This window comes from Caretta caretta, chromosome 2 (assembly GCF_965140235.1).
Source record: "Caretta caretta isolate rCarCar2 chromosome 2, rCarCar1.hap1, whole genome shotgun sequence".
NCBI lineage: Eukaryota > Metazoa > Chordata > Testudines > Cheloniidae > Caretta > Caretta caretta.
Window position 1 is genome coordinate 238,415,656 of NC_134207.1, and position 21,257 is coordinate 238,436,912.

At 42.5% G+C, this 21,257-nt stretch overlaps 1 protein-coding gene and 1 long non-coding RNA gene across 3 annotated transcripts in view; one reads left to right on the forward strand and one right to left on the reverse strand.

Annotated features, from left to right (window-relative positions):
* Nucleotides 1-227: 227 nt before the first annotated feature.
* Nucleotides 228-14,677, reverse strand: LOC125631314 (uncharacterized). The gene is made up of 3 exons (XR_007354919.2): nucleotides 14,316-14,677; nucleotides 2,310-2,428; nucleotides 228-746 (listed from the first exon to the last, which is right to left on the reverse strand). It is a non-coding gene; the product is annotated as an uncharacterized LOC125631314 (long non-coding RNA).
* Nucleotides 14,678-14,809: 132 nt separating this feature from the next.
* WAC (WW domain containing adaptor with coiled-coil) overlaps nucleotides 14,810-21,257 on the forward strand; it is a 118,391-nt gene continuing 111,943 nt past the window's right edge. Inside the window, exons 1-3 of one of the 2 annotated variants that reach the window (XM_075125952.1) lie at nucleotides 14,810-15,119; nucleotides 15,254-15,290; nucleotides 16,778-16,973. In XM_075125952.1, coding sequence (XP_074982053.1) covers nucleotides 15,079-15,119; nucleotides 15,254-15,290; nucleotides 16,778-16,973 — 274 coding nt within the window. In that variant the 5' untranslated portion in view covers nucleotides 14,810-15,078. The remainder of the gene's footprint in view (nucleotides 15,120-15,253; nucleotides 15,291-16,777; nucleotides 16,974-21,257) is intronic. The other variant, XM_048837780.2, reaches the window with a different exon arrangement.

Here is a 21,257-nt window from a genome sequence, read left to right on the forward strand (position 1 = left end):
CTTGATGAAACCCCCCGCCCCTTGGTTCACTCTACTTCTCTGTAAGCTAACCACCCTCCCCTCCTCCCTTCGATCACCGCTTGCAGAGGCAATAAAGTCATTGTTGCTTCACATTCATGCATTCTTTATTCATTCATCACACAAATAGGGGGATGACTACCAAGGTAGCCCAGGAGGGGTGGTGGAGGAGGGAAGGAAAATGCCACACAGCACTTTAAGCACAGCACTTTAAAAGTTTACAACTTTAAAATTTATTGAATGACAGCCTTCTTTTTTTTGGGCAATCCTCTGTGGCGGAGTGGCTGGTTGGCCGGTGGCCCCCCCGCCGCGTTCTTGGGCGTCTGGGTGTGGAGGCTACGGAACTTGGGGAGGAGGTCAGTTGGTTACACAGAGGCTGTAGTGGCAGTCTGTGCTCCAGCTGCCTTTGCTGCAGCTCAACCATACACTGGAGCATACTGGTTTGATCCTCCAGCAGCCTCAGCATTGAATCCTGCCTCCTCTCATCACGCTGCCGCCACATTTGAGCTTCAGCCCTGTCTTCAGCCCGCCACCTCTCCTCCCGGTCATTTTGTGCTTTCCTGCACTCTGACATTATTTGCCTCCACGCATTCGTCTGTGCTCTGTCAGTGTGGGAGGACAGCATGAGCTCAGAGAACATTTCATCACGAGTGCGTTTTTTTTTTTCTTTCTAATCTTCACTAGCCTCTGGGAAGGAGAAGATCCTGTGATCATTGAAACACATGCAGCTGGTGGAGAAAAAAAAAGGGACAGCGGTATTTAAAAAGACACATTTTATAAAACAGTGGCTACACTCTTTCAGGGTAAACCTTGCTGTTAACATTACATACATAGCACATGTGCTTTCGTTACAAGGTCGCATTTTGCCTCCCCCCACCGCGTAACTACCCCCTCAACCCTCCCCGTGGCTAACAGCGGGGAACATTTCTGTTTAGCCACAGGCAAAGAGCCCAGCAGGAATGGGCTCCTCTGAGTGTCCCTATTCTTCTACAGCTAATATTAGTGTCATTCCAACAATTTAGGCAACACAGAACAAATTCTATCCCATTAGCAAAGATATTTTCAACAGCTTTCTAGAAAAAGCTGCATTTGCACCAGAATGAGACAATTACTAGGAAATAATCCCATGTCGTTAGATTCACAGGCTAAGACAGAACCCAGCATCTCTTCCCCCTCTTTGATGAGTCACCTCATGGGCGCTGACTCCATGGTGCTCCAGGGCTGAGCATGCCACGTCCCCGCTCCTCCGCCTACCTCCCAGCGTTTCTCACCCGGCTTCTGCCAAACAGCTGTTTGTATGCTTGGGTGGGTGGGGTGAGTAGCGGGAATGTGGCGCACTCAGGGGAGGAGGAGGGGCCGGGATTTGGTGAAGGAGTTAGAATAGGGGCAGGGAGGGGGTGGAGTTGGTGCGGGGACTTTGGGGAAGGGGTTGGAATGAGGGCAGGGCCTCATGGAAGGGGTGGAGTGGGGGCAGGGTGAGCACCCATGGAAAAGAGGGGAAGTCGGCGCCTATGTCTCACCTCTCTATCTTGTGCATTGCTGAAATAAAATATTTATTTCCACAGCCTCAGAAGAGATGAACCATAGTCCTCACTCAGTAGTGACTTGTGTTATCTTCTAGCGAGGAAACTTTTTGCACTTTAGAAAGCTTAGAGGGGGGGAAAAAGTACACTCTTAGGAGCCTTTGCTGTGACCAATGGACTCTTATTAGGCTTGTCCTTTAACTGAAGCGGTGGGCTACCAAATAACCTACAATCCTTAAAGACTTTTCTTGGTTAACAAATGGGTCTCAAAACATTTACTAAATAAGGTTCAGCCCTTACAATATCCCTCATCTCCTCCTCTCCTGAACCAAGGGAACAGATTATCTTAACAGGCAGTATAGCAATTTTTAAATCATAGAATCATAGAATATCAGGGTTGGAAGGGACCTCAGGAGGTCATCTAGTCCAACCCCCTGCTCAAAGCAGGACCAATCCCCGTTTTTTTTTTGCCCCAGTTCCCTAAATGGCCCCCTCAAGGATTGAACTCACAACCCTGGGTTTAGCAGGCCAATGCTCAAACCACTGAGCTATCCCTCCCCCCCAACTGAGCTATCCCTCCCCCCCTTAGTTTCACTCCTTAGTTTTAAATAGGAGCACAAGAACTGCCATGTCACATCAGACAATAGTCCATTTTAGTCCAGTCTTCTCTAACAGCGGCTAGTACCAAATGCTCCAGGAAAAGGTGGGGGGAAATTCCATAACAGACTCTTCTATAACAAACTACCATCAGGGAAGTCTCCTCCTTACCATAGGCTGTAGGAGGTTGGATTATATCCTGATAAAACAAATATTTTGAAGCACACGGTCACAGTTATGAGGCTTGCTGCACCCATTTCCCCCTTCTGGTCTCTGAGGGTACATCTGCCCTGCAAAATTAAATAATTGTGGTGTGGTTAAGCATGTCTGTCTAGCTTAATCTAGCCAGCATGGGTAACAATAGCAATGAAGATGCAATGGTACAGACCCTGCTAACAAACTGAGTGCATAGACAGCATCCCTGGGGGGCTTGTACAGCAGACGAATTGGGTGGCTAGACAGCACTGAAGCCTATGCTGCCATATCTTCACCATTATTGTTACCAGTGCTAGCTATCATGACCCACAGATCCCTTCCTGCCAACTGGCAGAGGGCACAGGGCGTATGTAGGGTTTTACAGGGATCCCCAGGGATGGCTATATGCAAAATATCAGAGGGGTAGCCGTGTTAGTCTGTATCCACAAAAACAACAAGCAGTCTGGTGGCACCTAAAGAATAACAGATTTATTTGGGCATAAGTTTTCATGGGTAAAAAAACCACTTCTTCAGATGCATGGAGTGAAAATTACAGATACAGGCATAAATTTATATATTTATGCCTGTATCTATAATTTTCACTCCATGCATCTGAAGAAGTGGGTTTTTTACCCACGAAAGCTTATGCTCAAATAAATGTTAGTCTTTAAGGTGCCACCAGACTCCTCGTTGTTTATATGCAAAATCGTTCACCAAAGTGTGGCATCTGAGGGGTCTACCAAGAGCCAGTAGCCCATTAGTCATTATAATCAGCGCAAAATGTATGCACAGATAATATTTAAGGAGTCATGCATCTGTCATGGGGGTGTCCTCTGGAGAGTCCTTTTAGACCCTAACCACAGGCCACAACCATTCCATGTCTCCTTCAGCACCACTGTGCTTTATTATGTAACCCTTCTGCCAGGCCAAGTTGATAGCAGCGAGGGCTGGGTTCAGTACACAGGGGTTTCCTCTCATCAAAGCAAATGCAAAATTGTCTCGAGCCCCCACCCAGTGACCTGGGAAAATCTTACACACACCCCTGGGCGCCTCAAAGAGGCAATACTTCCCCTCTCGCAAGCATAGAGTCTTGGTGTAGCAGAGAATCTTTAATAACATGAGGTAAATGACATCAGCATTAAATTGGGAGACCACCACAACCAGGGTTCATCAACCAAACCATGAGCAAAGACCCACCCCAGCAAATTGGGCCATTTCCTTTCCCTCGGGTTCTTGAGTCCAACAAACCCAAACATCTCTTGAGTCCAGCAACCCAAAAATCACCCAAAGTCCAACAACCCAAAAGTCCAGCCCCAGAGTTCAAGAGTTCATCTGCAGAGTGTTACTCCCCAGTCTGGGTGAAAATGTGTGTGTGTGTGGGGGGGGGGGGGAAGAGAAGAGGTAAGGGGCACCTTACATGATCTGAAGCGGACTGCCCCGCAGCTCCATAGGGCTTCACTCTGCTCCACCAGCCGTCCCACAAACTGCTCCGCAAGCAGCTTCCGCCATCCCACAAACTGTTCCACCAGCCGGTCTGTGAGCCTCTCCAGCCATCCCATGAACTGCTTTGCTCTGCTCTGCAATAGATCTTCAGGCTCCCCACTACTTAACACAGTGCTCAGTGATTTCAGCTCTTAGTAATTTTAGCCCTTTAGTAATTTCAGCTTGTAGTCGTGGAAGCCTCAGTGCTGGTGCATCATAAGGCCAAAGTGAATTCAGCTCAGGACCTGTAGCTAAACTCCTAATAGACCCAAAATTAGCTCTGATATCCCACAGTGGAGAGAGATGGAGGTACAACTGATGTTTCCGGCCCTCACAAAGGGGCCCACACCACCAGGTACTAATACCTGTCTCCAGTCTCTCTCAATTCACAGTTTTGGAACCCATGTCCCTTGCCTAGCGAGTGCTACTTAGTAGATGGCAAGTCCCTCCATCATAACAAAAGGCCAAGTATAGTTTCACTGTCCTTGATTCCCATAATCAGGATAATAACAATTTATTCTTCCTCCCCAATAACAGAGACACTGGGGATCCCACAGCAGCCAAAGTGACCATTTGGGCAGCTATGGGCTCATTCTAGGCTGGGTGGGTGTGTCTATGCAAATGAGATCAGCCCCTGAAGTTCTTTTCTACAACTTGCCACACCGCACCACCAGATGTCAGGGTGGAGCTCATCCTGACTCTGCTTACAATTATATTCTTTCAGCAGGCCACAGCTTGTAGTAGTATTCACAGTCCATAGCCAGCTTCCCCACTTGCTTCTAGGAAAGGGAACAGAACAGCAGTTAGCCCTCTGCCTTCCTTTGGACTTCCCCTGTCCAGAGCTTATTTCCTATCATTCATATCATCCCACCTGTTGGGGTTGCTTCTCCTTCAATTAGCCCTTCAGGTAAACTTCTGCTCAGTTAACTGACACATTCTGTCAACTACCTGTCTTCCAGTTAGGTCTCAATTTATTACAGTATATATGTTAAAAATTATGTTCTTAAGGTCTTGGAGTTAAGGCACGTCACCAGGACGTGACACACCTCACAAATGTTCCTTTCAGGATGGAGGTAACAGACACCTGTGTCCCTGTCTCACAGTGTATGCCTATTTGCGCAATGAGTCACAGGCAAAGTAAGAGACTGCAAAATCTGCAAGCTGAAACAAACAGCAGGGGAGTGGGATCCTGTTTATGAATAAAGACGACGGATTATTCTGGTGTATCTTGGGGAGCAAAGATCCATACTGGGTCTTTCACCAAGGAGGCAAGCTGACAGTGGACTTGTCTCATGACCTTGCTGTGGAGCATTGCAATGATTTTTGGAGAGAATACAAGACATGAAAGCATCTAGTTAATTAATCCTGAACTCTAGAACGTGTTATGATTTTCTAGATAACCTTTTATTTACAATACTTTGTGCTATTACTTGAATCTCTATGTTTTGTTAACTAAGCATTAGGGCTGTCGATTAATTGCAGTTAACTCACGTGATTAACCCCAAAAAATTAATCACGATTAATTGCACTGTTAAACAATAGAATACCAATTGAAATATATTAAATATTTTTGGATGTCAAATATATTGATTTCTATTACATCACAGAATACAAAGTGTACACTGCTCATGTTATATTATTTTTTGACCATCATTTTTACAGTGACAATATTTGTAAACAAAAGAAATAGTATTTTTCAATTCACCTCATACAAGTACTGTAGTGCAATCTCTGTCATGAAAGTGTAACTAACAAATGTGGATTTTTTTTGACATAACTGCACTCAAAAACAAAACAATGTAAAACTTTAGAGCCTACAAGTCCACTCAGTCCTACTTCTTGTTCAGCCAATTGCTCAGACAAACAAGTTTGTTTACATTTACGGGAGATACTGCCTCCTGCTTCTTACTTAAGTCACCTGAAAGTGAGAACAGGCGTTCGCATGGCACTTTTGTAACCGGAGTTGCAAGGTATTTATGAGCCAGATTTGCTAAACATTCGTATGCCCCTTCATGCTTCAGCCACCATTCCAGAGCACATGCTCCCATGCTGACAATGCCCGTTAAAAAAATAATGTGTTAATTAAATTTGTGACTGAACTCCTTGGGGGAGAATTGTAAGTCTCCTGTTTTTCCTACATTCTGCCATATATTTCATGTTCTAATAGTCTCGGATGATGACCCAGCACATGTTGTTCGTTTTAAGAACACTTTCACAGCAGTTTTCACAAAACGCAAAGAAGGTACCACTGTGAGATTTCTAAAAATAGCTACAGCACTTGACCCAAGGGTTAAGAATCTGAAGTGCTGTCCAAAATCTGAGAGGGACGAGATGTAGAGCATGCTTTCAGAAGTCTTAAAAGAGCAACACTCCAAAGCAGAAACCACAGAACCCAAACCATTAAAATAGAAAATCAACCTTCTGCTGGTAGCATCTGACACAGATGATGAAAATGAACGTGCATTGGTCCACACTGCTTTGGATCATTATCAAACAGAACCCATTGTGATGGGTTGGGTCACAGAGACCCCTTAGGATTGTCACCTGAAGTGCTGAGACTATCTTTGAGCCTGTCTTCCCTGCCAGCTTGGGACTTCAGAACCCTGCCTTGTTGAGCCAGATATACTAATCTGCTGCAACACAGACCCAGAGTCTGACCCATGCCCCCAAAGCTGCAGACTTAACTGAGAACAGCTTAGCAAGTGCTTCTGTCTCTAGCACCCAGACATCCAAACCCCATATGAACCTGTTTTACTCTGTATAAAGCTTATACAGGGTAAACTCATAAATTGTTTGCCCTCTACAACAAGAGATATGCACAGCTATTTGCTCCCCTAGGTATTAATTACTTAAGCTGGGTTAATTAATAAGCAAAAAGTGATTTTATTAAGTATAAAAAGTAGGATTTAAGTGGTTCCAAGTAATAACAGACAGAAAAAAGTAAATTACCAAGCAAAATAAAATATGCAAGTTTAAGCCTAATACATTAAGAAACTGATAACAGATGAAATCTTACCCCTAGAGATGTTCCAATAAGCTTTTTTCACAGAGTGGACTCCTTCCTAGTCTGGGTCCAGCAATCACTCACACCCCAGTAGTTACTGTCCTTTGTTCCAGTTTCTTTCAGGCATCTCTTTGGGGTGGAGAGGCCATCTCTTAAGCCTGCTGACAACGAAATGAATATAAAAGGCCCTGCAAGCCTCTCCAATCTCTTGTGGGCGGAAACCCCTCTGTTCTTCTGTGCAAAGTCACAGCAACAAGATGGAGTTTGTAGCCACCTGGGCAAGTCACATGTCCTTGAATGATTCAGCTTTTTGCAGGCCAACACCATTGTTTACATGTTAGTTTTAACATTCCCAGAAAAGCTCAGATGTGGATTGGCGTCTCTCAAAGTCCATTGTTAGTTAACTATTTCTTGATTGGGCACTTACTCAGATGAGTCCTTTCTCAAGAAACTGACCAAATGCTTCACTAAGGCTACTTAGTATCAAACACATTGAGATACAAGTACATAGCCAATATTCATAACTTCAAATACAAAAATGATACACATATACAGACAGCATAATCATAATCAGAAAATTACAACTTTTCTGTAGACACCTTACGTGACCTCCTTTGTACAAGAGTTGGTGAAACTCTAGGACCTTGGTTGCAACAACGATCTATACAGTCACAGTTCATGTCAATAACATCACACCTGTCATCAGCATGGACGCATGTCCTATGCAATGGTGGTTGAAGCATGAAGGGACATACGATATAGCGCATCTGGCATGTAAATATCTTGCGACGCTGGCTACAACAATGCCATGGGAATGCCTGTTTTCACTTTCAGGTGACATTGTAAACAGGTGGGCAGCATTATCTCCTGCAAATGTGAACAAACTTGTATGGCTGAAATAGTACTGAGTGGACTTGTAGGCTCTAAAGATTTACCTTGTTTTATTTTTGAATGCAGTTTTTTTGTGAGTTTGTAAATTACACTTTCGTGATAAAGAGATTGCACTACACTATTTGTATTAGGTGAATTGAAAAATACTGTTTCTTTTGTTTTTTACAGTGCAAATATTTGTAATAAAAATAAATATAAAGTGAGCACTGTACACTTTATATTCTGTGTTGCAATTGAAATCAATATATTTGAAAATGTAGAAAACATCCAAAAATATTTAAATAAATGGTATTCTATTATTAACAGTGCGATTAATCAAGATTTTTTTAATATCTTGACAGCCCCACATGTTATATTAATAGCCAAGGTGTTAGTAGGTTGTGTTCCCTGTGCCCATTTACCTCTCATCAAAACTACTCAATGGAGAAAAATGGATGATTTTTCAATTTAAATAAAGACAGGTCAGAGGTGATTCAAATCTGTGATACACCCACATTTCAGCAAGGGTTACATGCTTTTATCTTATTCCTAGTGTAAGAAAGGAAAAGTTGCTCGTCAGATGTCAATGACAGCACATAATGACAGGACTCATTCCTAGTTACAGGCAGGGAAAAGTGGCTTAAGCCTCAGCGGGAGCATGAACAGTCAATCTGAGGGAAGAATCTGCCATAAATATTGACAAGACCGTGCTGAGCTTTCTGACCTTTGGGACATCTGAATAGTGAACATTTATTAATAATGTAAGAATAGCCATACTGGGTCAGACCAAGGATCATCTAGCCCAGTATTCTGTCCTCCAACAGTGGTCAATGCCAGGTGCCTCAGAGGGAATGAGCAGAATAGGTAATCATCAAGTTATCCATCCCCTGTCGCCCATTCCCAGCTTCTGGCAAACAGAAGCTAGGGAGACCATCCCTGCCCATCCTGGCTAATAGCCATTGATGGACCTATCTTCTATGAACTTATCTAGTTCTTTTTTGAACCCTGTTATAGTCTTGGCCTTCACAACATCCTCTGGCAAAGAGTTCCATAGGTTGATTGTGCGTTGTGTGAAAAAATACTTTTTTGTTTTTTAAAACCTGCTGCCTATTAATTTCATTTGGCGACCCCCTAGTTCTTGTGTTATGAGTAAATAACTCTTCCTTATTTACTTTCTCCACACCAGTCATGATTTTGTAGACCCCTATCATATTCCCTCTTAGTCATCTCTTTTCCAAGCTGAAAAGTCCAAATCTTATTAACCTCTCCTCATATGGAAGCTGTTCCATATCCCTAATAATTTTTGGGGCCATTTTCTGAACATTTTTCCCATTCTAATATATCTTTTTTGAGATGGGGCGACCACATCTGCATGCAGTATTCAAGATGAACCTCATCTTTCTACATTCAGCACCTTTATAATTCCCCACTTCCTCTCTCCCACTTTGATCAGCCTGTTTTAACATCCCCAGTGTGCCTCTGATAGCAGGACTTTAAAAAGCCTGTCAATATATAGATGATATGCAGTGAACAGTTAAGACTACACACTGACTTTTTAAACACACACAGGGATAACAGATAAACCCATCTAAGGAATACTGGACACCTAAAATAGCAGAATCCACTGCGTAGAATGCAATTGTTTTAACATCTGAATTTGTTAGGATGTAGCCTGTTTCCTGAACGTTCCACACTCCTATTGTAATCAGACTGCAGCCACTTAAGAAGAGTCAAGCATGTTAGGATTCTAGCGTATCTCAAAGCCTTGAAAATTCACACAGAAAAGTTATACATAAAAAGGTTTTGACATCTCACCAAAATGCACTGATATGCACTATTAAGAGGCAAAAACACTCCAACAGAGCAGACAGAAAGTCACACGCTGCCCTCCATTTGTGCATTGGAACTTTCCACTAATTTCAGTGGAGTTTCAGTTAACAGCATGTGACAACTTAAAGTTAAGTTGGAGTCCCATTGTGTTGAGATACTGGAAAACAGGGGTATTTGCACAACATTAAAAAAAACAATGTATCAGCACAAATACTTCATCTGTGTCTGTAGTAGCCAAAGTTGTACATAAGCTGTAAAGGTAGACTAAAGTTTTAATTGCTTAAACATAGTAATCGGAGACACTGCTTATGGCATATGATATAGTTATCTTATTGACAAATTGCCCCTCGACCACTCCGTCCAAATGACATGGAGAACACAAGAGGTATGAAACTGCCATTTGAGTTCTCTGTAACCAGAACTTTCATGATACAGGTTCTTTTTCACTTAAAATTCTCTAAGTCCCACTCCAACTAAATAATGTCTACTAATATGAAGAAGAACAAATACATGCAACTCTGGGGCAGAAGTCTTTGCTGTGCTGATCTGGAGTCTGTGCTGTGTCTGTGGAGTGTCTGTGCTGATCTGGAGTCTCAGAAAAATCTAAGATTGTGATGTAAATAACAAGCATGACATGGCGATCAAGTAATGAGCAAGATCAGATATGGTAAGCAGACCAAACATCGAGATGGACAGACAGAAGCTCAAACTCCGTCAAAAATATTTGCAGTCATTTGTGAAGTAAATTAAAGTAAAAACAAGGAAGCAGGATTTTTACCTCATTAGTGTTATAGTACTACAACAATAGCTGTGCCCCTGATATTGACTAGTTTTGCCAACTCCTGTGTTATTCAAGTGAGGCTAGCGGAAACAGTATGTGAACAAATTGTTGATTAGCTTAGTCATTCTTTCCCAACAAGATTTTTTTTTTTATAAATGCAGCATTGCACACAGGGGAATCAGGCGGATATAAACTTTGTTTTATAAACCGGAATATAGACTAATCTAACCAGAGACAGTTTGCACCAACACACCCTTTGCTCTTGCACTTGAGGGATTCATGATTCGTATTTTGCTGCCTGACAAGTCAGAGTACAACTGCAGTCCTTTAAATTTATCGAATCAGTAGGAAACAAAGATTTTACTGAAAAAACAACGAGGAGTCCGGTGGCACCTTAAAGACTAACGGATTTATTTGGGCATAAGCTTTTATGGTTAAAACCCCCTACTTCTGCATCGTTGTTTTTGTGGATACAGACTAACACGGCTACCCCTCTGATACTTGGCACCATGCAAGATTTTACTGCCATGCACATCTAAGAGCAAAGCTAGTGCTACAGTATGTTAGTTTGCAGGCAATATTAAAAAAAAAAAAAAGTTTAGCACATACTAGGAATATAAAACAGGATTAGAATTGAGATTTCTGCCATGTTCTCTTCCCTCCCCCTCCAAACTAGGTTGTTTTTAATCACTTGCAAAAGTAAGCCTCACAGCTAGAAAGCCATCTCTAATATTATTTTCTTCTTCTAGTGTGTATATAAAACTCCCCCACCATATTCTTCAATATTCTTCACAAGTCTTTTGAGTCTGTAACACATGAGTAATAGAAGTTTTACATAAGGGAATACAAAATAAAGTCTTCAGGCAGTTCTGTCTTTTGCCCTCAGCTATGATGACCCCAGTAGGCAAACAACTTTGACAAAGTTATGCAAAAAATGGTCAGTGAAACAATTTGTATAAAGATACTACAGCGATAAGGGATGCAGAAATCCTTATACATAAAAATTGTGTAATCTATGGTCGTGAGTTAGAATACCACACATAGCCATCTAGTATAAAAACGAAGGGATCTATTCTTTCCCAGTATGCAAGTTTATAGTTGCCATGCACTTTAAAAGGACATGGTCAACTTGAATTTTGGACATTCAATTTTCGGAGAGAGCACTATTTAAATGGTATGTCTTTTTTTCATTTAATTCTTTTAACATATTTTGACGTAAGCCTTCCTGTTCCATTTATTGTAAATGGGGTTTAGGTGGGCCTGAAAGCAACACGAAACTACTCAGTCTCTGGATGCCATCTTTATAAAAATAAATAATATTGAGATTGAGTTATGGGCACATTTCAGATAGAGAACAGGCCCCTCAAAGAGGAAACCATTAGCAGATTTCTATTTGGCCAGTAACAGCTAAAACAATTAATCATCATCATCTTGACTCAGCCAAAAGGAGTCAGAAGTATTTTGTCCATGTTCAGAATCTACCACCTGCCCACTTGTTTTACACCATTCCTTCTTCCAAGGCCGCAGTGGCAATGTTCCCTAAGTAAGAGGGAACTGGATTGGATTAACTGGATAGGATTTCTCACAGAAGTCATAAATGTGTATTCTTGTCATTGCTACAGGAATGACTTAAAAGAGACAAAAGTGCTCTTTCCTCTCAGATTTAAGGAGTACTAATAAATCAGATTGAAACATTCAGGAAACATTCAGGGCTTGAGTGGTAAATCAAGAGAATCCTTTCCTTGCTGACCTTCCTTTACAGTTATTAAAAGAGGCATCATGTCAAAGTTGGTTGGTCCAAAATTAGACCTCTATTTTCCTCGAATCTATCTGCAAAGTCTATGTAATTCTTCACATGTGATGGTTTGTTTAGCTAATTATATAGACATTTTTAGCAAAACAGCACCTTTATTTATCTGTATTGTACATTATTTTCCATTATTTTAAATGTGCTAAAAACATATACAAAAGTTAAGGTAGAACTCTTTCTCAGATATATGCTCATCACAGGGTTCTGTGGCTAACCTCATTTCTGAACAAGAGGAATTGTAATTGTGTTAGAGTCCGAGCATTTGGCTGTTTCAGGTCACGTGGCTTTTCAGCTCCGCAGCTTTGTTTAAATTCCCCACTTCCTTCTTCAGGACATTTAGCAGCATTCTAGAACTATCCAAAATCTTCATATAAGCAGTTTCAGTTTCAGCAAGGATTTTATCAAGCTCGTTCCGTGAGGCTGTCTTCTGGGCCAAGTTTTCACAGACACTCTCCAGTTGCTTAGACAGGATTCGAATTTCATGCTGGAGTTTATTTTTTTCCACTTCCGCTTGCTGGATCTGCTTGTTCAGTTCTTCCCTTTGCATGCATAAGTCTTCAACGCATTTCACCAGCTCATTATTGTAACCCTGCAGAACAGCTCCCTGCTGAGTCATCATCCAGGCTCCACCCTCTTAATGGACTCTGCCACCACTTTCAGTGTCCTCTCTCAGCGACATCCTTCAGCACTTTCATTTAAAAAGGAAAAACAAAACAAAAAAGGCTGCAGCTGGGCTTTTGTGAACAACCCTCCACTAACAAACCAGCAGGGGTACAGCAATGGTAGAACAACATTCTGCTTTTAAAAAAACCCAAACCTAAACCTCCCCAGACTTAAATTTAACATACCCAAGGATACAACTTCTGTGGAGTTCCCACCCTCTTTCTGTCGAGGGATCAGGGCCTAAATTCAAGGTTCCAGAATTTCCATTTATTTACTGAGTGCTTTAGTGAGGTTCTTCTGATAGTTACTGAATTTTTACAGATAATGAAGTCCAACCCTTCATTACAGCAAAATTGTCTCAAAACAATTTTCACTGTAGCTTCCTACTATCAGACGTTCATGACTTTCCTGGAAAAAACCCAACTCCTTTTGGATTCAAAATATCAGTGCTTGGTCACAAATATAACCCTGTAATATACAAATATGGTCTTTTCTATGGAGGACAGAAATTTAGTGAAAAGAAAAGGAGTACTTGTGGCACCTTAGAGACTAACCAATTTATTTGAGCATAAGCTTTCGTGAGCTACAGCTCACTTCATTGTCACCAGGAATATTCACTCAAAGTCAAGAATAAAAAAAAAAGATATTTTCTCTGATACTGTACTGAACCACAAGTACCACCTCCACTCAGTACTTCCCAGATCTGCCTATAGTGACTCAATTCAAAGCTCTATTTTCAAACGCACGTGGACATGGGTGAGAAGGAGACTTAGCTTTTCAGATTCAATGAATATATTTTGTAACGTGCAAGCTAGCTGCCTGCCTCTGCTCTCGAGAGCTACAGGGAGCAGTCTGGATGAGAGCACTCTCACAGTGCCTATTGTCTCTATAGAAGAGCCATATCATGAACATAACATGCTTGCTATGGGCACTGATTGCAGGTGCGAGGGGGCCAGGGATGTACCCCAGCCCTCGCTGCTCTCCATCTTTTTACTACTAAGTGTAGACAAAGAGAGTGTGCTCGGGGGCTTCAAGCAGTGGCTGCTGTGGCACGCTACAAACAGCACTGCCACCAAAAGTCTGGCAATTTGAGAGGGGAAACCCCACAGGGACGGCTCTTATTATTGCCACCTAACTCCCACAGCAACTATGGCGGTGACAACTCAGGCACTTTCCTAAAAGAGACAGGAACAAAGCCCCAGCCTTCGAGTCTTAAGACTTGAACATCCCCTGGGGCCGCTGTGAGAGAAACAAGCGCCGCCAAGGGCGGCACATGGGACACACTCACACATCCACGGAGCCAGCAGCAAGCCTCCCACAGGGCAGTTTTAACCTTCTCCTTCCCGAGTTTCCTCCCAGGAGACAGGACGTACACAAGATGGTTCCTTTTCTACCTCCCTCTCCCCCGCGCCTCCCTTTCACAGTCGGGCTTGGGGTGGACCCTCTCCCCTTGCTATTGCCCCTGTTGTACCCAACCTGGCCGAAGAGCCTCCCCCACCAGCCGGAAAGCGGGCTGCGCTAACTAGTAACCAGCGCTCTCACCCCAGGCTGTCTGCAGCAGAGCGAAGCACGCCTCTCAGGAGCTCGCCATCCCACCCAAGAGGCGAGGGGCGCTTGGCCAATCAGCCAGCCTAGCTCTCCGAACAGCTGCTTTCTCCGAGCGTTCCAACCGGCAGTGGCAGCAGGGCGAGGGGTGAAGGGTCACGGAAATAGCCGGGAACTTCCGAATGCGGAGCAGCTTCCTGCGGCGATAGCCGATGTTTTCCGAAGGCTGGTGGGGCTCGTTACGGGGAAGCGGAAGGCTGGTGGCGGAAATAGCCGATGTTGTCCGAAGGGGAAGATTGAGGGCGTTGGGCTCGGCGGAAACAGCCGATGCTTCCCGAAGGCACAGCCGCCCCAGAGCAGAGGGGGCCGAGTGGGAGGAGCGTGCCGAAAACAGCCGAAAACAGCCGACGTTAACCGAACAAGGCGTCGCCCGAGTTTCCCGGATGTAGCTGGAGGAGCGGCGGCGGCGGTGGGAGCAGCGGGGGGAGGAGGCAGCGGAGTCTGTGCTTCTCAGTGTCTCAGAGTGTGCGGGGCCGAGCTGCGGCGTCTCCCCTTTCGCTGTGCGGAGAGGAGATGGGCCCGTGAGCGCTGCTCCCAGCCGAGCTGCCTGAGCTGCCCCCTCCCTCCCCCCCCCCTTCCCTGTCCCGGTCGGTGGTGAGGCGGAGCGCTGCGTTCCCCTCCTCCCCCCTCGGCGCCTGTGGCCCGGCCGTGGCCGTCCCCTCCTGGTCCCCTCACACTCACACACACAGGCCGGGCATTGATGGTAATGTATGCGAGGAAACAGCAGAGACTCAGTGATGGGTAAATCCCCTCCTCCCTTCCCCCACCCCGCGGGGGGCTCCCCCAGCCCCTCCGCCATGTTTGTGGTACCCCCTCCCCCCTTGGCGGCCGGTAACGGTTGTTCGCTAACGTCGCTTTCTCTCTCTCTCTTCTAGCTGTCACGACCGCAGGGGGGACTCACAGCCCTACCAGGTACCTGCAGCGCTGGCCGCTAGGCCCAGGAGGAGGAGCGGGGGAGAGAGCGGACGGGGGGGCGGGAGCTACTCCAGCACAGGCTTCGGCCGCCGACGCAGGCCGCGGTGCTGCCACTTCCCCGCCCCCTGCCCTCCCAAGCCCCTTAGTGCCGGGGAGGGGGGCGGCAATGTGTGAGGCGTGCGGGGTCCCGGTTCCCTCTGGGGCCCGGCGGGGCAGAGGTGCGGCGGCTAGGCGCGGCCTAGCGAAGTCCTGTGTAGGGTTCGGCCCTCAGTGCCGGGAGAACGCAGGGGGCGGAAGAATGAGTCAGTATCGCATTTGGTGAAAAACAGATAGTAAAACGTGTTCTCCAAAGGCTAGAGAAAGCCCCTCTCCCGCTCCCCAAATCCCTGCCGGGAGCTGTGACCTGAGCAAGGCGGGCTGTAGCCACCGGATGAATCACTGGGGCTGCAGCTTGCACTCAGAAACCTGCATCAAATCTTTGTCACTGAGAAACTACTTGTATTTCTGAGCGGCATAACATACTCCCTCCCTAGCCTTGTGCACCTGAAAACCCGGTTTTTGGGGAGCGCTAGCTGTGGTTTTTTGAGGACACCTATTCCCATGGGTTAGGGGACTGGGGTATTGTGCTCTCCTGACACATTTGAGGGGCTGTTTTATGGAATTTCTGGGCATTTGGCTGACTAGTCATGAAACAAAATGTGACAATTGAAAGCAGCTGTTAGTGACAGTTCATCCAAATGTAAACATTCCCCCTACAGAGGTTTGCATTGTGAAAGCAAGCAGGTGAAAGATGCTGATCAATGCTGCTTCCAATGTGTAAATATTTCAGAATGAACACAAATTAAGCCCCCCCCCACACCACCTCACACTACTACTTTCCCCCCCACCCCCATTCCACATCCTTTTTAATACTATCTTAGTTGTTCTTGTGCCCAAATAAAGTTTGTTTTGGAAATTCAAGGTGGTGGGTGAGCTTAAGTGACTTCGAATTAAACTTGCAGTGCATACACTGGTTCATGCAAAATTTGTAAATGATAACTTCTGTTTTTATTACATTACTTATTGAGTAACTGAACACTGCTCCTCCTAAAAAAGAAGAAAGTCAGCAGTCTATGTAGTGCTGAATGTGTATATAACACAAGATGAATAAGAATTCAAGGAATTGCAGTTTAATTTTAATACCCTATTATAGCAGATAGTCACCTCTGAGACCACAGTGGGGAAGGTGGTATAAGAGCTAAATAAGAACAGAATTTCTTACTGTAGATGGATAATTAAAATTGGGAAGCCTTATGCTACTTGTCTTCCTAAATTGCTGCTATGTCACTAAGATATACCTTAGAAATAATTTTATCACTAAAATTTACACTAGAAAGTGGAAAAGTTTTAAATATCTTGTAAATTTAGAATTTGTATTAGTTGGAAGTAATATTAACTGCTACAAAAATGAAATCCAATTAAAAACATATTCTCATCTCTTCCAGACTCTTAAATACTCATCAAAGAGTCACCCCAGTGGTGGTGATCACCGTCATGACAAGATGCGAGACACCACAGATCCTTCACCACCAAATAAAATGTTGCGGCGGTCTGATAGTCCTGAAAACAAATATGGTGACAGCACAGGGCACAGTAAAGCAAAAAGTGTGCATGCTCACAGAGTTAGAGAGAGGGATGGAGGTGAGTTGTTTTTAATTGACTTTTATTTAAGCAGTAGTAATCTAAATTACATTTTATTGAAGTAACAAGTGAAACAGTTACAACTGTCATGACCACAACTTTACATTAAATGACATGCCTTACACCATGGTGAGAAGACTGCACTAAGACCAAAATATAGTGATCAGTTCCACTGGAGGTAATTGCCCTGGGTCTTTTAAACTGAACTAATTCTTTCATGCTTCCAAAAAGTAGTTGTTTTCAATAAAGCCACCAAGAGATTAAATAAATTTAATTTTTTTTGTATTGTTGCATTTTCGAGCTCACTTCTAAAGGCCTTGGAAAGAGCCGTATATGGTAATACCTTAATTAGATTACATTTTAGACTTTTTTCATAAAATATGTTTTTACTTATTCTTCTAAAGACTTTGAAGCATCAGAGTTCCAGTTACTATTAGTCTGTCTTCTGTTGTTCAGTTGTTTAAATTACTCATAATGTGTTTGGAGCATAAGAAAATGCTCACAGGTTAACTTGGATTAATCTTTTTCTTTTTTGATGTGCTGTTTTTTTAAAAGTTGCACTTCCATACATGGTATATGAAGTTCTTTGCCAGCCTGATAAGCTTCTGTTCTACACTGCCATTCAAGAGACTGGATTTAGTTTCTGGTTCTACTTAATTGCTCCCTAAGGCACTGATCCTTCAAATACTTTTTTTCTTAACTTTTTACTACCCTGAGTAGTTCCATTGATTTCCATGGGACTTACCACAGTGAAGGTAAGCACATGTGTAAATGTTTGGAGGATCAGGGTCCAATATAGGAGCACTTCAGGGGGTGGGGATGGTATTTGAGTATTGAACACATTCTCTCTGTGTGTAAAAGTAGGAGAAATAAGTTCAAGTCCCCCTGGACTGAATGGTGGTTGATGCAGGGCCTCATGGATGTATACAGTGGTGTTGAGGGATAATGTAGTATACATACTGGAATATCTAAAGGGAACAGATGGCGGCTACTTCGTCTCTTCTCTCCTTCCCCCCTTCCTTCATGGAGTGAAAAATTCAGTGTATTATGATTAATAAAGGTTTTATATATATATATATATATATATAGTGTATTTTTAGTATGTGTAATAAGTAGTCCTAAATGTTTGCGTAAGTGAATGTGAGCCCTTCAGAATAAACAGTGTTTATTAAATGACACAAAATGAAATAGACTGAAGTGATTTTGTTATAAAAAAAACCTAACAATTATTTATGTATTCAGAAATCATGTCTAGCTTACAGTCCATAAAAATAGCGTAATTGAGTGAAACAATGTTAAATTGTGACCAGTAAAGCAAAGTACATAGAATGAACTGGCAGAGCCTACTTATGCAGATAAATCTGTGCTCTGAAATAGTTTATACAAAGATTTAAACTGCATTTATTTTACTTTGACACCATTAAGATGTATGGGATACTCGTATAATTTTTATTAATTGGAATTAGGTGTTGGAACACAACTGGAACTTCTTGACTGGGTGTTGCTGTTACATCCATGTCCATAATGCCCAATAAATGTAACGGGCTACCTGATTTTAAATACAGGTTAGTGTGTACTATAATTGCATTAAAATATAGTGCTGATTGTTCCAGTATGTCACTAATTATACCAGTACAGAAGTAAAGTTATCTCAGTACTTCCTATATATCTCCCAATTTCAGGGTTACAGAAAACTTACTGAGAACATACTGTATTTTATTTAAATGGGTAGTTATTGTCAAGTTAGACAGCATGTTTTTAAAAAAAGAACAAAAAAAAAAACTTTACTAAATGCTAATAGGACCTAGGACTATTAACTGAAGTAAAATTAATAATGTCATTTTCCTCTCCATTATTTTGAATGTGTTTATTCTTTGCATTTCTTAGTTTAGACAGTGAAAATAGACTGGTTTCACTTTTGTATTTATTCATTTTCTAGTCCGTTTCATTATTGTGGTGTTGGAGTGTTTTGATTGGAACTACTGCAAGGGAATGACTACATCTTAATGATTTAGTTGTATGGAAATACTCCCATGATTTTTTCTCATTAACTTTTAAGTTTTGTTTAAAAAACAAACAAAAAACCCAACAACATGCACCACGCAACACTGGAGTTTTAAACGTTAAACTAGAAGCCTAAACTCACCCATTCCTCTGCTTTTAAAGTTAGTTTTAAAAATCACTTCAATTTTCACTCTCCTAGTTTCCAGTTCTTCTTTGAGCAAAACAGATGACTAAGTGGTACAGTGTGCTGATGTTTTTGAATTTATTCAGTCCTGAATCTGGTCCAGTATTTTGTGGTAAAGCAAAAATTGACCTAACTTTATTAAGGGCTTATCTATACACAGGGTTTTTTTGTTTTTTGTTTGTGCCGGTATTATTGTATTGGTTTAGAGACCAATATAGACAAAATGGTACAACCATCTAGTAGGGATACAGTTATACACATATCAATAAAGCTTATTCCTGAAATAAGATGTACGGATATAAGCACCTTTGTACTGGTATATAACCGCATCTGCGGTAGAAGGTTTTACCACTGTAACTATATTGGTTTCTAATTTATGTGATTATAGTGATACCAAAAAAACCCCAAACGTATAATATGATATAATACGACTAAAGCATGTTTTTATATTAGGTTGAGTATTCAGTCTTTCTGGCAATAGAATAAACTTTATGAGGGTTATTGCAGGCTTTTGACATACTCTCTCCTCTTATCGCCCAAGGAAAGTCACACACAGGCTACACTAAAATATATCCACCTTTAAACATGCAGCATAAAAATTTGGCTACACTACCAATGGTAGTGGAAGTGATGTGACTGTGCATCCATTAGTTAAAAAAAATAAAATAAAATTGTTGGAGGGTGACAGAATAAAAGCAGATATTCACCGTGAAGTGGCTAAATTATTATCTTGTGTTTGTATTCAGGTCCCCACGCGTGGAGACATAGTCCCTGTCCTGAAGAACTTAAAATCTATGGTGACAAGCAGTGCACAAAATAACTATAGCATACAGCCCATAATCTATTATTTGTTGAGCAGTTTCTTTAGAAGTAACAGATGTGGGTCTTGTGGGGTTATCTATCAGTTCCAGGAGGGGATTCCATGCTTAGGAACAGCCAGCCTGAGGGAGGTGAGCAGTTAAAGCTAGCATTGTTGGCAGGGAAGAGATAGCCATGAAGAGTCTTGAAGGCGAGGGGAAGAAACTTGAATTTGACCTAGTGGAAAAGGGGGGAAATCAATGGAAGGATTCAAAATGTGTGTGTCAGGGCAGGCCAGGCTAACGGGCAAGGAAAATGATCCTAGCAGTTGTATTTTCAGAGTCCTGGAGGGGGAGATAATGAAGCCTGGTGGGTACTTTAGAAGCGGGAATGGGAAGAAAAGATCTGAACTTAAAACAGAGAAAAGAAATTGCAAGATTTTAAAACTCCTCCCTTGATCTAGGGATGTTGTGAAAAATCACTTCCAGGTCATACCTGAGTGATCGGGAGCATGGTGGTATTGTCATCAATGATGGAAAATGTAAGGAGGCAGAATTTGAGTTTAGATAAGGAGTTCAGTTTTGCCCATGTGTACTCCAAATCTATCTCAATGCAGGTATTAGTTGATAGGAAATGATCTCCGGCATTCTGCTATGCCTAGCTTTATGAGGATCTGTGAAAATCTGTTTGCTTTTTGTCATGTTCTTAGTGTACAGGTGAATAGATGACAGTTCAAATATTGTATATACAATATTAGTATATACAACATGAAACCTTTTAGATCATGTACTACATTTTTTCCCTTCACAGTACTACATTTTTTCCCTTCACAGACTGATTCAATAGATATTGTCTAGATACTAAAACTTCACTGAAGTTGGATGGGAATACTTAATGTTGATTATGTTTAGTGACTTGTGAACTTAAACAGACTGGAAGAATTTTAGATATAAGAAATTATTGTTCTAAACAGCAGAATGAGATATATTCAATAATATAAAATGCCAAACAAACTAAATCATGACTGAACAGAGGGGACCGACAATAACCATCAAAGCTAAAATGGAATATTTTACAAGAGTTTCTAGATGGGTTTGTGGAGCTTTTGCCAAGAGCTGATATGTCGCAGGCTGCTGGCTTCCCTTGTCTACCAAGAGTCTAGGAGATGCATTGCAAAAAGACACTATATATCTATTGAAACAGCTGGAAACTAGGAGCCAGCTTACCTTCTTGGGGTCCATTGCTATGGAGGAAAGGAAGTGAGCAGCTGGTGACGTGGGCATTCACCATCTTGGGAG